General features: G+C 39.4%; 2 protein-coding genes across 16 annotated transcripts in view; one reads left to right on the top strand and one right to left on the bottom strand.

The window, feature by feature from the left end:
• dock7 (dedicator of cytokinesis 7) overlaps positions 1-15,290 on the top strand; it is a 62,014-nt gene that overhangs the window by 4,051 nt on the left and 42,673 nt on the right. For all 15 annotated transcript variants that reach the window (XM_086115054.1, XM_086115053.1, XM_086115052.1 and 12 more), the window contains exons 3-14: positions 888-1,063; positions 1,834-1,902; positions 2,005-2,134; positions 2,295-2,507; positions 3,055-3,140; positions 3,231-3,297; positions 3,603-3,752; positions 3,852-3,932; positions 4,116-4,278; positions 4,640-4,782; positions 4,881-4,974; positions 5,124-5,286. In XM_086115054.1, the coding sequence (XP_085971180.1) occupies positions 888-1,063; positions 1,834-1,902; positions 2,005-2,134; positions 2,295-2,507; positions 3,055-3,140; positions 3,231-3,297; positions 3,603-3,752; positions 3,852-3,932; positions 4,116-4,278; positions 4,640-4,782; positions 4,881-4,974; positions 5,124-5,286 (1,535 nt within the window). The remainder of the gene's footprint in view (positions 1-887; positions 1,064-1,833; positions 1,903-2,004; positions 2,135-2,294; positions 2,508-3,054; positions 3,141-3,230; positions 3,298-3,602; positions 3,753-3,851; positions 3,933-4,115; positions 4,279-4,639; positions 4,783-4,880; positions 4,975-5,123; positions 5,287-15,290) is intronic.
• angptl3 (angiopoietin-like 3) lies at positions 7,039-12,132 on the bottom strand. Its single transcript, XM_086116588.1, has 7 exons — positions 11,525-12,132; positions 10,943-11,053; positions 10,751-10,862; positions 10,515-10,628; positions 10,293-10,388; positions 9,756-10,028; positions 7,039-9,613 (listed from the first exon to the last, which is right to left on the bottom strand). Exons 1-7 carry the CDS (start codon positions 12,050-12,052, stop codon positions 9,429-9,431), a joined length of 1,419 nt encoding a protein of 472 aa, XP_085972714.1. The 5' UTR covers positions 12,053-12,132; the 3' UTR covers positions 7,039-9,428.

Here is a 15,290-nt window from a genome sequence, read left to right as displayed (position 1 = left end):
ATGATTCGAAAATCATTGTATTTTGTTCTTATTTATGTTTAACACATTGTCCCAACTTCATTGGAATTGGGTTTGTATTTAAAATGTGATTGTTTAGGCAAAACTATGTGAAAAACTCGCAGGCCCTCGCAGTCTCACTCACAAGATGGAAACGTATGGTTTATTCAATTTAGCAGACACTGTTTATTTTCCAGTTTGAAAGTAAATATGGCCAATAATAGCAATGGGCAGCTTTTTTGGATCTTTATATATATTTTTCAACTTTATCTTTTTTTTTTTTAATATGTGAGGCTCCCACACACATATGCCCCTCTTGAGTATGAGCGGTTCCGAGAATGGAGGGGTGGCTGCTATGTCGGTAACAATCAATTCGAATAGTTAAGTATAGTTTACTATCTTAAGAATAGAACAGAACACAACACAGTGAGAAGTTTGTTTCATGATCACATTGAACTAAAAGAAATATGATGCAAACGTAGTATTGCCGCTACATCAAATTTACCCACAACAAAGATTAATGCAAATGTGAAGTGAAACATCGACTGCAAACAATAAAGCAAAACCAAAAAAAGTTGTCATTTCAGAATGGAGCTAACTTTCTAACTTTGACATACTATTTAATCTTGACATGTCTTCACAGGGGGAAAAAACAAAATTAACATTTTTGAACAGTAGCCTGTACTGGAATTTCCAGATCATATTTCTTGAAGCACAGAAGAAAAGATAGCGGAGATTTTTTTTCTCTCTTGGAATTTTTTGCTGGGGATTCTTTCATGAGCATTCATTATAAAAAAGGGACCTCAAATATTGCTGTTCACGAAACTCACCTTGTCATGAGATGTATAGTTGACTAATTGATTGCCCGTTTCCCTTTGGTAACGCTCCAGGTTCCACTTACAGAGGCAGTCGAGCCAGTGGATTTCGAGGAGTACCTCATCACTCACCCTCCAATTGTGGAGTCAGGACCCCTTAGAGATTTGATAGAGTTTCCCCCAGATGACATAGAGGTCATCTACACACCCAGGGAATGTCGAACAGTAGTACAAGCCACCCCAGAGGAAGGGTAAGGTTTTCCCAATGAACTGGACATTATGCAAAAAAACAAACAAACAAAACAAAGGCCCCCTTGAACTTTTTGACCTTTTGTGCGTTTCCGGCTTCAAACATAAAGATATATAATTGTTTTTTTTTTGTGATGAATCAACACAATTTTGAAGTGGAATGATATTTTACACTTTTTTTTTAAGAAATAAAAAAACTGAAAAGTGGGCTGTGCGATAATACTGTCAGTGCAGCCAACTCACTCCAGAAGATCCCTGAAATTTTCTGAATGATCCAATGATGACCTAAAAAACTGGTGATAAATAGAGTCCACCTGTATGTAATAATCAATACCAAGGCAGCATACCAGGCAGGTCCGGGATAAACTTGCGGAGAAGTTTAAAGCAGGAGGGTCATCACTCTCAGTATAAATACACCTGCTCTGTGATCGACTCAGCAGTCTGCTTAAAACGCAAATAGCATCATGAAGTCCATGGAATACACAGGTCCGAGATACTTTTGTGGAAAAGTTTAAAACAGGATTAGGATTTATAAAAATTTCATTAGTTTGAAACATCTCTGAGCACTGTTCAAGCAATCTGTTGAAATGGAAACCGTATCAGACCACTGCAAACTGGTGCTGGGTAATATGGAAGAAAATCTTATATCACGATGTTGGACATTTTATATCACTATAACAATACACCATAAACAACAGAACACATAATTTATTGGATTCATAAATGACGATGTTTATATTTAAATTTATGTACTGTATTTGGTTGCTTCCAGGGACACTGACCCTCATGTGAGAGACTGTGTCAGATCTTACACAGAGGACTGGGCAATAGTCAACAGAAAGTAAGACTTCTTTCTGTAAAAGTATGCATTTGATTTCAAATAAACACGACACAAATCAAGTCGTTCCAAATATGTTTGAACTAAATGTCACATTGCTTTCAGATACCACAAACTTGGCACAGGTTTTAACCCTAATTCGTTGGATAAGCAGAAGGAGCGCCAGAAGGGGTTGCCCAAACAAGTGTTTGAGGCTGATGAATTACCGGACAGCAGTGGTTACCAGGATGACCAGGTAGGTATCAATATGGGCCTTTACGCTGTAGTTTATTTCAAGTTCCAGTTTACAAAATGTGGTTTATTGCAAGATTTGAAGTGCAGGATCTGTGGGCATTATTCTCACCCACAAACTGCACCCGTGACATTAGCATTCATAAATAGTCTTTGTTTTGTAGGATGACCTTAAACGACGGTCGATGTCGATTGATGACACCCCTCGGGGTAGCTGGGCTTGCAGCATCTTTGACTTGAAGAATTCCCTCCCTGACTCTCTCCTCCCGCATCTCCTTGATCGTGCCCCCAATGAAGAGATTGACAGACACAATGAAGATCAACGCAAGACCAACCGCCATCGGGAACTCTTTGCTCTGCATCCAGCCCTAGATGAGGTCTCGTATAACATACCTCCTCGCAGTAGCATCTCTCCTTCAAAGCATTATTTTATCGTGAATACATTTTGCCCTGGGCTCTGCTGTGCACACAAGCTTCGTGATACAGTTCATGAAAAGCCAAAATATTATATGATTTCATATTGTACACACATGGAGGGGATCTACCGGGTTCTGAGGGGGCATGTGAGATAGCGGGATCGTGCCATGTTATAGTGGGCTACTAGACCATTAGCTGTTGTGTCAAGAGCAGTGTCTGAGTGTTTATGAATGACCAATGACACAATTTGCATATTAATGAAGCATAAACTATTGAATATGTTGACTTGATTAATTTTGTGAATTTTCATTGAGTAAACATCTGTATGAACCTCAACAGTTTAACTTTTCTGTTATCCTAAATACAGTACTGTATATTATAATATAATGGGTCCAAAGCAACAATCCGGTATAATATTATAATTTGCTTGTGTGGTACAGGGTAGGTTTACGATTTTTTTTAAAGATTATTATTGTCCATAATGTTGTGTTTCTACCTCTTCTGTAGGAGGACCCCATCGAGAGGCACTGTGTGCCTGACGTTCCAAAAGAACACTTTGGCCAGAGGTTACTTGTCAAGTGCTTGTCCCTGAAGTATGTGGAGGAAGACAAAAAAAAATTAACTTATTTAATGCAGATTTTTCTGATTTGATTTTTTTTTTTTTTTGGTGTCTCCCACTGTAGATTTGAAATCGAAATTGAGCCCATATTCGCTAGTTTGGCTTTATATGATGTCAAGGAAAAGAAAAAGGTAAGTAGATGGAAAATGATATTTTTTCATAAGAGAGATGAACAATTAGGCCAGTTCTGAAATGTGATTAAATTTGGCAAGGCCAAGTTTCGGGCCTACAGGAATGTCTGTAAACTCCATACTTGAACTGATTACTCGTGAGGGGAGTAAATAAAAACAGTAGAGGGAAGCAGTTGCATTGTTGAATAGACTTTTTACTTGAAATAATTTAATGCTTGTTGGAAAAGGGGGCATTTAAAGTAACACAAGTTACATCTTTTCATATTTTCTTTACTGACCATCACATTGATTTATATTCTGAACAGATATCAGAGAATTTTTTCTTTGACCTGAATTCCGAGCAGACGAAGGCAATGTTGCGTCCACACATTCAAACCTCAGCCATTTCCACTTTAGCACGCTCAGCCATATTCTCAATCACCTACCCCTCTCAGGATGTCTTTCTGGTCATCAAGGTCAGCCACTTAACACCACACTCTCGACTGTTGCACAATTGTAAATCTTAGCAATTCTGTGATCATCTCCTTGCTTCACTAAAACTGTTTTTTCTTCAGTTGGAGAAGGTCCTACAGCAAGGAGATATTGGGGAGTGTGCAGAACCTTATATGGTATTTAAAGAATCTGACGCTAACAAGGTACGTATAATATGAGAATGGGTGTTCTTTTGCCATGCAATTTTAATAGTATACAATAGTGTATATAATACTAAATGTGCATGCTTTATGATAACAGAATGAACTGTAAAGTGCATGATTACAGAAACAAAAGAAACTTTAGGAAAGTTGTTGTTTGTTGACATGTTGTTTCTCTTGTTGCAGAATAAAGAAAAATTGGAGAAACTCCGTATTCAGTCTGAGCAATTTTGTCAACGCCTTGGCCGGTACCGTATGCCCTTTGCTTGGACTGCCATCCACTTAATGAATATTGTCAACAGCGCCGGCAGTCTCGAGAGAGATACGGAGCTGGAGATGAGCCTTTCAGGTCTTTTTTATCTTGTTTTTTAACTCTATTAATACAGCCTTGCGTAAATGTCCAGTGTTTGCATCATATCACAGTGGAATGGTGTTGCTAGATACACAAGATACTGTATTTTATCATACTGCGAAAATATGGGATTTATCTCAAGACTAATTTAACTACCGTGTCGCAGGTTCATATAAAACCAAATGATTGTGATGGCATTACTGCTCGCTAATGACATACATTTTAGAAACCTTTGTGAGTGTACACTGTTCTGGATTCAGAGACTAAGCATGCCAAGTTGTCATTTTTGTATTAGCTTTTGCAGAGGTCTGTGCTCTCTTTGCTCCCGTGACTACCATTTTGACTCTATTTTGTGCAGAGAGAAAGGGCTCATGGTCAGAACGACGGAACTCAAGCATCATGGGAAGGCGGTCTTTGGAAAGAACCACCAGTGGAGATGAATCATGTAGTCTGACTGGTTTTAGACCTGCCACCTTAACCATCACCAACTTCTTCAAACAGGTCTGCGTAGCCACAGCCAGACACACACATGTGATCTGAAATAGAGCAAAGGCAGCATTTCCAAAGCGCTCCTACATTTGATGTTTTGTTTATTTTAGGAGGGTGATAGGCTGAGTGATGAGGACTTATACAAGTTTCTTGCTGATATGAGAAGACCTTCTTCAGTGTTGAGGAGACTGAGACCCATAACAGGTATAAACATATATACACCTTTGACATTTAAGAAAAAAAATGTGAGGAGCTGGTTGATTTACTGACAGTATTTCTTATTTTCGTTACTATTGCCATCAAGTGTCGTTCATCAAATTCACTCTCATTGCCATTTTTGACTTTCCCTGCAGCCCAGTTGAAATTGGACATTTCTCCAGCTCCAGAGAGCCCCCACTATTGCCTGACACCTGACCTCTTGCAAGTTAAACCTTACCCAGACAGTAGAGTGCGCCCCACCAGGGACATCTTGGAGTTTCCTGCCAGGGATGTATATGTGCCAAACACTACATACAGGTACAAGATGATTTTCCTTTTATTTTTATTTGTAGTCTCAAAACGTTATTGTCTAATGTGTGACTGGAAGTGTAGAGATGGTACAGATGGGGCAAAGAAAGCCTTAATGCGGAGCAATATTGTATGGCCCTATAATACTTTGGGCCTGATTTACTAAGATCACTGATAGTGAGCACTAAATTCTGTTCCTTTTCATAGATTGTGTGTTGGCGGACGTGTTGCATGTGATATACTAAGTCTGCAATCTTTTACTAAAATCCCAAGGGCCGCCAATTTGCATGTTCACTTTAATAGCATACCTGTCAACTTTTCGGAGCGCCAATCTGTATAAACTACCAAAAAAATCCTCATAAAGAGCAAAAAATCCTTATAACATACCAAAGCATTTTATATGTCAAAATAACGGCAGAAAAAAACAAACGAAATTTTCAATGATATTTATTGTAGATCTCCATAATACAATGTCTGGTTAATGTATAATCATCATTCTACTTAGTGGCATTACTGTGTTCAGAGTTGTATTCCTGCGTTACTTTTTTCACCAACTCCAAATGCTGACCCATCGGCTCGAAGTTACAGCATCCATTCATATTTACTTTGGAAATGAAAGCATTCGAGTAGACTAGCACCATTCTGGGCAAAAGCAAACGGAACTACCTGTTAGGGGGGGAAAAAACGGAAATTTTCAGAATCCGTATGATTTGTGCGATACGGCCATATACGTAAGATTCACCACAAAATCCGTATGAACTATGGCTAAACCGTATGAGTTGACAGGTATGTAATAGGGTGGCAAAAAGTTGGAGACCGCTGTGTATAATAGCATGTTTTGCAAAAGGTTGTCAGCATGGGAAGTCGGGGAGAGCAACACAAGCGCAAAATGAAGTGTGAAGAGATGTAATTGGAAATGTTAGGGGAAGAGGCAAACAAACATTCCTGAGTTTGCTGCAGTAGGTTAAGGGAAGCCAGCAACTGCATGAAAGCAATGTTGTTTGATCCAACTTGTCCCAATTGCATGGCAGTTGGACATACACATAGGTGCCCATCTTGCATATTATTGTGTCATTGTATTATTGTACACTCAGGATAATCTTTAAGAGACATGATGCTTTAATACGGGCCCTTTGTTTGTGTGTGTGTGTGTGCGTGCCTGTGTGTACCCAGTATGTACTCAGTGAGGACTGTGTATGGGATGTTTATTGTTTTCACGATCATCTAGGCCTGCCATGCTATTTTATTTTCCCCGGATGATATATTTTACCAGAAACTCACGATAAATGAACGTGTGTGTACATATATATATATATATATTTTTTTTCTTTATTAATGCCACTGATATAGATTTTCTAATCCGCTTATCCTCACAAGGGTCGCGGGCGTACTGGATCCTATCCTAGCTGTCTTTGGGCAGTCACCGACACACCCTCGAAACTGGCTGGCAGCCGTTCGCAGGGCACACATAGACGAACAACCATTCGCACTCACAATCACATCGGAGGACAATTTAGAGTGTTCAATTAACCTGCTACACATGTTTTTGCAATGTGGGAGAGAACCGGAGAAAACCCACGCAGGCACAGGGAAAACATGCAAACTCCACACAGGAAGGCCGGAGCCGGAATCGACCCCTGTACCTCTGCACTGTGAACCTGACGCACTAACCACTAACAGTGTGTGTGTGTGTGTGTCTGTAAATATAAAATACATTACTTTCTCAGTTGAGATAACTTCTTAAAAGTGTCACATTGGAGAGCCATTTGATATTCTTGTTTATTATGTGATGAATCTTTCGAACACGTGTACAGAGCATGATGACACACATTTACAGAACATTTGTGTACAATTGACAGGAGTCAATGTGACCCAAAAATATCAAAGATATAATATCTATCTTAACAGACGACATACCGTAAGCAGGTGCATGATTTAAATACTTAAGTGAGTAAAAATGAGAACAAACAATGGGCAAACCAAAACTAAACACATCATTTCCTAACTTGCACTTGACTTTTATCTTTTGGTTTGTGCTCTAATCCATTGGGAACATGCTTAAGTCAAGTAGAACCTTCCTCTTAACCGAAGATAAATTGAGTAGGCTACATTTGCAATTACTTTTTTTTTTTCATCAGTCCTAGTTGTTTTGTCTGCCAATGGATGGTTGTGATATTCCAGTCAGCATGCTGAATCAATCTCTCCATTTTTCAAGCGACTTATAGTATATGCTGTATGATGATAGTTCTAATGCCCAGCTCTGATGACCTTTATGGTATTGTTGCAACCTTTCCCATTGCAGTAATTTAAGTCTTCTGTATTTTTCGGACCATTGTGCTTATTCATTCCTTAAATAGTCTAATTCAAAGTTTTGTCAAAACTGCAAAATGGAGCTGGGCTCGCTTTGAGGTGGGGGTCGGAAACGAATGTATACGCTGGACGACGAGTGAGTCGGCCGGACACCACTGTAATATGATAGGTAAGTTCGGATTTGTACTTATTAGCTAATGTAATATACCCTACCATTGCTAGTTAGAACAAACTCTGTGGCCTTTGTAGACTCTACTATATTATATTAATTTTGCAAATGACGCTTGTGGGAGCGGCCTTTTACTGAAATTCCTTTGAGACATTCAAAAAGAAGTGCAGCTCACCCTGGACAGGCTGAAAAGCCTTGTCACAGTTAGTTTGATCACTATTTAAACAGAGAACAAAGTATGACCTTTAACTTACTCGCTCTGTATTGTTGGAGTTGTCTTGAGTATGTTCAACCTTCTCCAGCGAACTTAGCTTAGCATAGCTTGCTTCAAATCACATCTGCATGGCTAAACAGTGATTGACTGTGAGTGTAAGGCGGTGTGGTTATTGTGGGAAATGGGCGTGCTGGCCATCGGGAATTTTGAGAACATGTGTTGATTTTTCCAGAACGGACGGTCTATTCCAGACCATTCCAATGGCTAAAACCATGGCTAAAACACCCACCCACGACCACCCCCTGTCGCTGGTTAACTTTTGAAAACATTTTGGCGTGTGAAGACCGGCGACCCACCCCATGCCCTGCCTTTGAAGTATATCCTGGGCCAAGTTTGGTCCCAGTACGCCCCTGGTGGGAAACATGTAAAATAAATAAGGAACAGGCGAACGTCACAGTCGCTGCTGGATCATTTTGTTAAGTTCTCAGTTATTAATGGGAAAGAGAGGCATTTGCAAATTTGAACACCACCACACCCTTGAAAATCAATATTAAATTGTTCTTTATTTAGTTGAATTTGGTGTAGTGTTCAAACGTCAAATTTGGTAAACAAAATTTTTAATGTGGAAAGGAGTCCTTATCCAAAGGACATTTTCCCCGATAAGTGGGGTTGGGGGGAAATACAGGTGTGGGTTGCGTGTGCTGGTATGGTAGGGCAGGGGTGGTGCGATTCCCAACGTAACCGATGGAATAATCAATAGGATAACCAATTTCAAAAAGATCTGTTTGTGACATCCCTACTTGTAACCTGTGCTTTTGAACACTACATGCACTTCTACTATGTATACACTTCATTGGAGACCGTAGGGTGTAGTGTGGGTTTTGGCATTGGGTCACATATGCCTTCTAGCAATTCGATGAGCGATTCGGATGAGAATGAGAAAGTGAAAAAGAATGTTCAAGTAAATAGGATGGAATTTAACTTAATGTTTACTTCTCAGTCTCACAGATGATATTGCCCCATATTGTAACATTAAAAATGCACCGCTAGAATTTGCTCTGGTTAGACTAGAAGGACTACAATTCCCATGATTCTTAAACATGGAAAGAGGAAGTCGTTCCGGCATGACGAAAACAACCACCTGCTAGCGAAGAGATGCGCATGAGAATGAGAGCGCAAACATAATGGAAAGAAATTTGAGTTAAATCCATCTATTCAGGGCACACCACCTTACAATGTGCTGTCGATTTTTGAAAAAAAATTGAGGATTTTAATTTCGTCATCATCCGTTTTGTTTGGTGTGCTATAACAGCCTCCTCCAAAATCTTGTTTTCCGTGATACAGCACAACAAAAATCTAACATTATTGACAAGCATTTGTGTTATGTTTGTGTGATGTACATTAGTGGTTGATGAAAAAATGCCAGTAGTGTTGTCAGAGTTGTTATGGATGTCAGTTTCAGTTGAAACCTTCAGCAGTTGTGGCAGGTCGGATGGAGAATTTGGTCATCTTGAGGGAATACGCTGATGCGTTGCCAGGTTTCCAGGGAATACCCCTTCTTCTTGCAGGACGTCCCTTCGCTCTAACCCACAGATACCTTCCATTAAGGTTGTTCTCTCCACATCCCGTAAACCACCAACCACCTGCAAAAAGTTGAAGCAAGAGATACGAGCTGTACAAAAATGCATTATTTTGGCTCGGATTTGTTTTTCGAAGCGGCAATGACGAATGATGCCGTTCATTCTGATTAATTTTCAGATTTTGGTGTGGTCGCAAAAGGTATACCTGTGTAATTGCGTGCACAGTGAGAAACTTGTAGATTGCCATTAATTCGGTCTTTGGTGGAAAATCGCACTCCGGAACTGTTGCCCATGGCATCAACCAGGTCACCGGAGAAGTGGCGAAGATGGAGTGCATAATGCTCAGTGGCGTCATCCAATGAGAAGTGGTACTCAGCCCAGTGTTTTTCCTCCTTCCAGTCCTCCAGATCAATTTTCAAGATGTACAATCCTTGTTGTATTATACTATGGATCTTCTTCAGACCCAACCAGAAGTCCTCTGCATACAACACATGATTCAACTTGGGTTAGATATCCAATGGACCATAAGGATGTTTAACTACATTAACACCATGATGCTTGCTGGCATTTAATCTCAATTCTTCTGGCCATTATTTTCCCATGTCCATCTATTTCAGCTTGTTTAGACGCAAATGCGAAACAAACAAACCAAAAAGTTGGTGCGAACAGTTGTCATTCTCACACTTTCATTGGTACAGTATAGCTAAGTGGAAACAACAAAAAAGTGTGAAACAATACTTACTTTCCAGATCTCCGAAACCCTTTTCGTACTTTTCCCATGTCTGGTCAAAATCCACTGACCCATCAACCCTGCGTTGGATCACAGTTGAACCTCCATCTATGGAATGCATTGCAGATCTTTTTCATGGTAACATTGAAATTTCACCCTTACTGTTAACAATGAATAACAGATTTTGAAATAGAACCTGATGAGAATCTGATGAGTTAAAAAAAAATCACCCACCAGAACCCATTTCACAGTAAACGTTGAAAGGCTCAGATTGTTTTGGCTTGATGGTGTAAATTCCACTTTTGTTCACTTTTCTTTCAAATAAATCAGTGCAGTCAACAGGCACATCTGAAATGACCAAGACAATGAACATCAATGCACAAATGCAAATGTCTTCAATTTGTTTTGGTTTATTAAGAAATCACACCTAAACAGGAAATGGAATTATATTACTCATGTTTTTATGTTACCGTTTTCATCTAAGTCAGATGCATTTCTTGTCAGATACTCAAATATGTCTGGAGATGTCGTCTCCAAATCCATTGCTTTATCGACTGTGTCTTGGAAATTGTCATAGTTGAGCTGCAAGACACCATTGCAGTCTTTCTATTAGGCTCTGTCATCACCCACCAAAAAAACCCCAAACAAAAACAGGTTTCTACCTTTTCCTCCATATTCTTGATTTGGATTTTCTGATGGTCAAGCTGCTCATGCTGTTCATGCACAGCTTTCAGTAGACTTGTGATTGTTTTCTCCTGAGTTTCAATCATCTCCTGGACAGAACAATGAAAAAAAAATTAGCACCTACATGTTCATGACACTACCGTCAGAATGGGCTTTTATGGCCAAGCAATTTAAATGCTCAAGGACTTGGTAGTGGTTATTGGTGACTGTTCAGTACTAAAATGTCGACGAATGTTCAATTTTACATCTTGAAGCAAAACATTTGAATCCCACAAATAACCAAAGACTACTACTTTCGAGCCTCGGGCGACAGTCGGACTATCAATCATAACAAGGAGACTTTATCAATGGGTTCGCATAGATTAAAGTTCTTGAATGTGCAATTCTACAATGTGTGTCAAGTACAGTATTGATTTGTTCAAAGCACAGAGATGCAACAGCTATGGAGTTATGCAACACCTCTTTCTCTCTATCTAGTTTTATCTTGACCCGTACAAATGTAGATCTTTCTTTTTATTTATTTTATTCTTTTTTTTTCCACATCCTTATTTGCTGCTTACCTTGAGTGCTGTAATTTCTTTGAGCTGGTCAGGATGGAGCGTATGTTCCGACAGCCCCTTCAACCTCTCCTCAAGACTTCCCACCTTGCTCTGTAGCTGTTCACGCTCCTGCACAATGTTATTGATCTTCGAATTGATTTCCAAAGACAGGTTCTTGATCTCCTCGTTGTTTGTTTTCAATACACCGGTTGTCCTCTTCAGTTCTTCCTCTTCCTCCTTGATTTCTGATGTGACCACTGAAAGCTGGTAAAATGACCTGTCAAAAATATTCAGTTTTTGGAAGATGTCATTGATTTGGTTCTTGGTCTTGTGCACAAACTCCCGTAAGCTCTGGCCCAGCTGAAGGAGGCCATTTGCAAGAAGGCGGACGTCGTCTAGCATGGCAAACCGCGACTTTGCCCCTGTTGGAGTTGGCAATATAGCAAGGCCTTCAGAAGGCGTTGGGAGGATGTCATCTTGGCTCGCGTTATCCAGGGGAAGAGCAGCACTGGAACTGGCTAGCAACAGTAACAGGAAAAACAGCGTCATGATTTCTCTTTCTAATGTATTGGTAAGACCCTTTTCATTCTATCTCCCGACCAGACTTCCAACATACAATGCGCGAGCAGCATGTTATATACCACCCGCTGTAGGAAGGAGGGGGGGCTTAACTGATCTTTAAACCCTACCATTTTGTTGCTCACCTCCCCCTAAACTCGCCTGGAGCCCTCCCCCTCCTGAACAAACAAATCACAGCGGTGAGCAAATGACATACCTCCCCCCCTACATTTAACTCCAATCCGCTCTTCATTAACCCCACCGCCCTCCCCACCCTTCCTGTTCTCCGTGTGGGAGTTTTAGCTGATCAGCAAAAAGCCAAACAATGGCCGTCACAGGTGTTGGATGGATAGCCTGTCTGACCAATTTGAAAATTTGGGTCCACGCACATACATTACTCTGATTGACAATGCTATATATAATTAATACTCAAGCTTGATTTTAGCCTCCTGCTGAGTCAGCCTAGGACCATGTTCTCTTGACTATAGCAAAAAGCGGCCCATCATTTGCGCCAGAGTTGAGCTATGAGGCATGAGAAATGTTGAAACGCTTGGACCGTGAAGATGCATCATTTTGATTTTATAGTTCTCTGGAGTCATTATAGTTTTTTTTTCTATTTTGAATGGTGTAATCCTTTTTCACTCCCATCATCTGATATGATAAAAAGGGCCAAAGCACTTTTAAAAGTGAAAAATAAAATGATGAAAAAGAATTTTCCTTTCTGATGATGTTTAGAATACGAGTCCACGAGTAAACTGTATTTTTTTTCTCTCATTTCTGTTATCTTTCATGAAGCAGATTGATTATCGCTCGTGTTTACGAATAATCAGACATTTGCAGTCATCATCTCCAACTTTGGCACACGCCTTTGAACAAGAAATTGAATCCGTTTCAAAAAGTGTGATAAGTACAATATCATACTCCTCCTCTGATTTTTATCACTCAGTACCGAATAAATAAAAATAATAGGTTCATGAACAGAAATTGGGGGCAAGTGGTTTTGTCATACACTTATGTGAAAAATAGTTACAGTATATCTGATTATTCGACTAATTGATACAATAATCGATGTTAAAACATGATGGCCCTAGATATTGTAGCAAAATACATATTTAAATTAAAAAAACAAATATTAGATGTGAACATACATAAAAGTTCAGTACAACTAAATGTTTTAGGGGCAAAAAAAATGTCCACTGCTTTGTTCACAAGTGCTTTGTGTATCGTTGTAAATGGTGTTTGAGATGCTATGGTTTCCTGCATTCATTACTCAAAACTTCTTCACATACCATACGTCACCGGTCCCCAACCCCCAGGCCGGTACTGGTTCGAGGGTCATTTGGGATAAATAAATAAATAACTTACATTACTTTCGTTTTATTTATTTCGGAATCTGAAAGAAGTTTTATTCTCCATTACATCCGTCTGCAGTACGTCCCTCTTGACGCAGGTCAAGGCGCGCTTCTCGGTCACGTGATAGGTTACCGCTAAAATGAAACCCGGGAGCTAGCAAAATGAGTAAAAAAACAACCATCTTTGGAAAGTTTCTTTCTCTTTAGAGGAGCCTATGCCTTATAAGAAAAATAAGGCTACATTTGATTGACAGTATCCGGAGTGTTACTTAAAATACGGATTTATTTTAGTAGGAGATTCCCATGCACCAAGCACACTCTGCATAATATGCAGTGATGGTGAGTCGTATTTTTCATGCACTTTGTATCTTATTTTGAAGGCACGTTTAAACGTTACCATAGCGACCAGAGATTGTTGCGGCCAGATAGGACGTTCCTCGTGTCATGATTTGGGTTTATTCATATGTTTCGAAAACACCACAGTTTTCATGCAGGTCATATCACATTATTTTGTTGTATTTATCTGTCACATCTTAAAGGCCGGTCCCTGAAAATATTGTCTGACATTAAACTGGCCCGTGGGGCATAAAAAAGGTTGAGGACCACTGTCATACACTGAATACCACTAAGGAAACCCACATTAACAACTTCTGGTATGCTGAGCACATTTAGAGAATCACCGTTTTGAATCTATATTTCAAGTGATCATTTTAAACCCTTTCAGGGACAGCGGCTACAACAGTGGACAACTTATCATGTTATCAGGTTACAGGGTAGCGTAGCGTAGGTACAGGGAAAGCGTTAAATTAAAGCACATGGTCTATTTTTTTTTTTTTGACAAATGCAGCTCAAAAATGTTATGCTTGGTTATTTATTTATTTGTGTTTTTTTTTTACCTGCTTCAGTTTTTTTTTCTTTTCGTCATTGTCACTTTAAAGCGCAATCACTGTATTAAAAAAAAAGCACAGCCTTTGATTATTTGACCTCTAATTGTTGGTCTTGAGTTGTCTTGTGTCCTTTTTTTCCCTCCTTCATCTCTTGCCGAAAAACTCACTCAAAACACTTGGAAAGTATGCATCTACTTCCCTTGGAACTGGCAGTGTTGTATTTTAAATTTTAGAAACAGAGCCACATTTTGATCATGGGAAGCGCTCCCATTTTGATTCGACTATCAAGAGCCAGATGAAAAACGATCATTTTATAAGACCACTGACATTCCCATGCTTCTTTGGAAGTTGTGTTTCCAGCTGTGATCTCTGCGGAGACATCCCCGACGTCACTGCGGTTTATTGCCTGATCCTAGGTTACTTTGCACTCCCTATTCTCCTGCCCCCCTGACATGTATCATGGGTTGATTCAACATTCAAACAACTCAGTGTATTTTTATCGCATTCCTTTCTGGGTATTTGTTCACACAAAATTTGGGTGGTTTGTTGAATTTATAATTTGATTAAGACCTACACAGAAAGTTTATGTCAATTCCTATACTTTGTACATAATACATGTTGCTGTATTCAAGTGTATCTCAATGAATTAGTTTATCGTGAACGATGTCATTTATTTCTGTATTTCTATCCAAAAAGCACAACGCACAGAGATTCACTGTATTCAAAGAGTGATATGTTTAATTCTTCTGATTTTGATGATTGTGGTCTGGAACTAACAAACACCCAATTTACTATTTCAAAAAAACAAAACAAAACAAAACAAAACAAATCCATCAATCAATCAGTGATGATGATGATTTGCATGTTTTTCGGGTAGTGAGGTGACAAACGTGCAACACCAGTGTGGATTGAACTTTTTTCAATATTATAATTTTACGAGATTTGTCAATTTTCAATGTTTATCAGCTTTAAGTAATAAACAACACATAC

This window comes from Hippocampus guttulatus, chromosome 7 (assembly GCF_054856545.1).
Source record: "Hippocampus guttulatus isolate MCC_2025c chromosome 7, RoL_Hgut_1.0, whole genome shotgun sequence".
NCBI classification, from domain to species: Eukaryota; Metazoa; Chordata; class Actinopteri; order Syngnathiformes; family Syngnathidae; genus Hippocampus; species Hippocampus guttulatus.
Note: the sequence above shows the minus strand (reverse complement) of the source record. Positions and strands in the feature narration are given on the sequence as shown.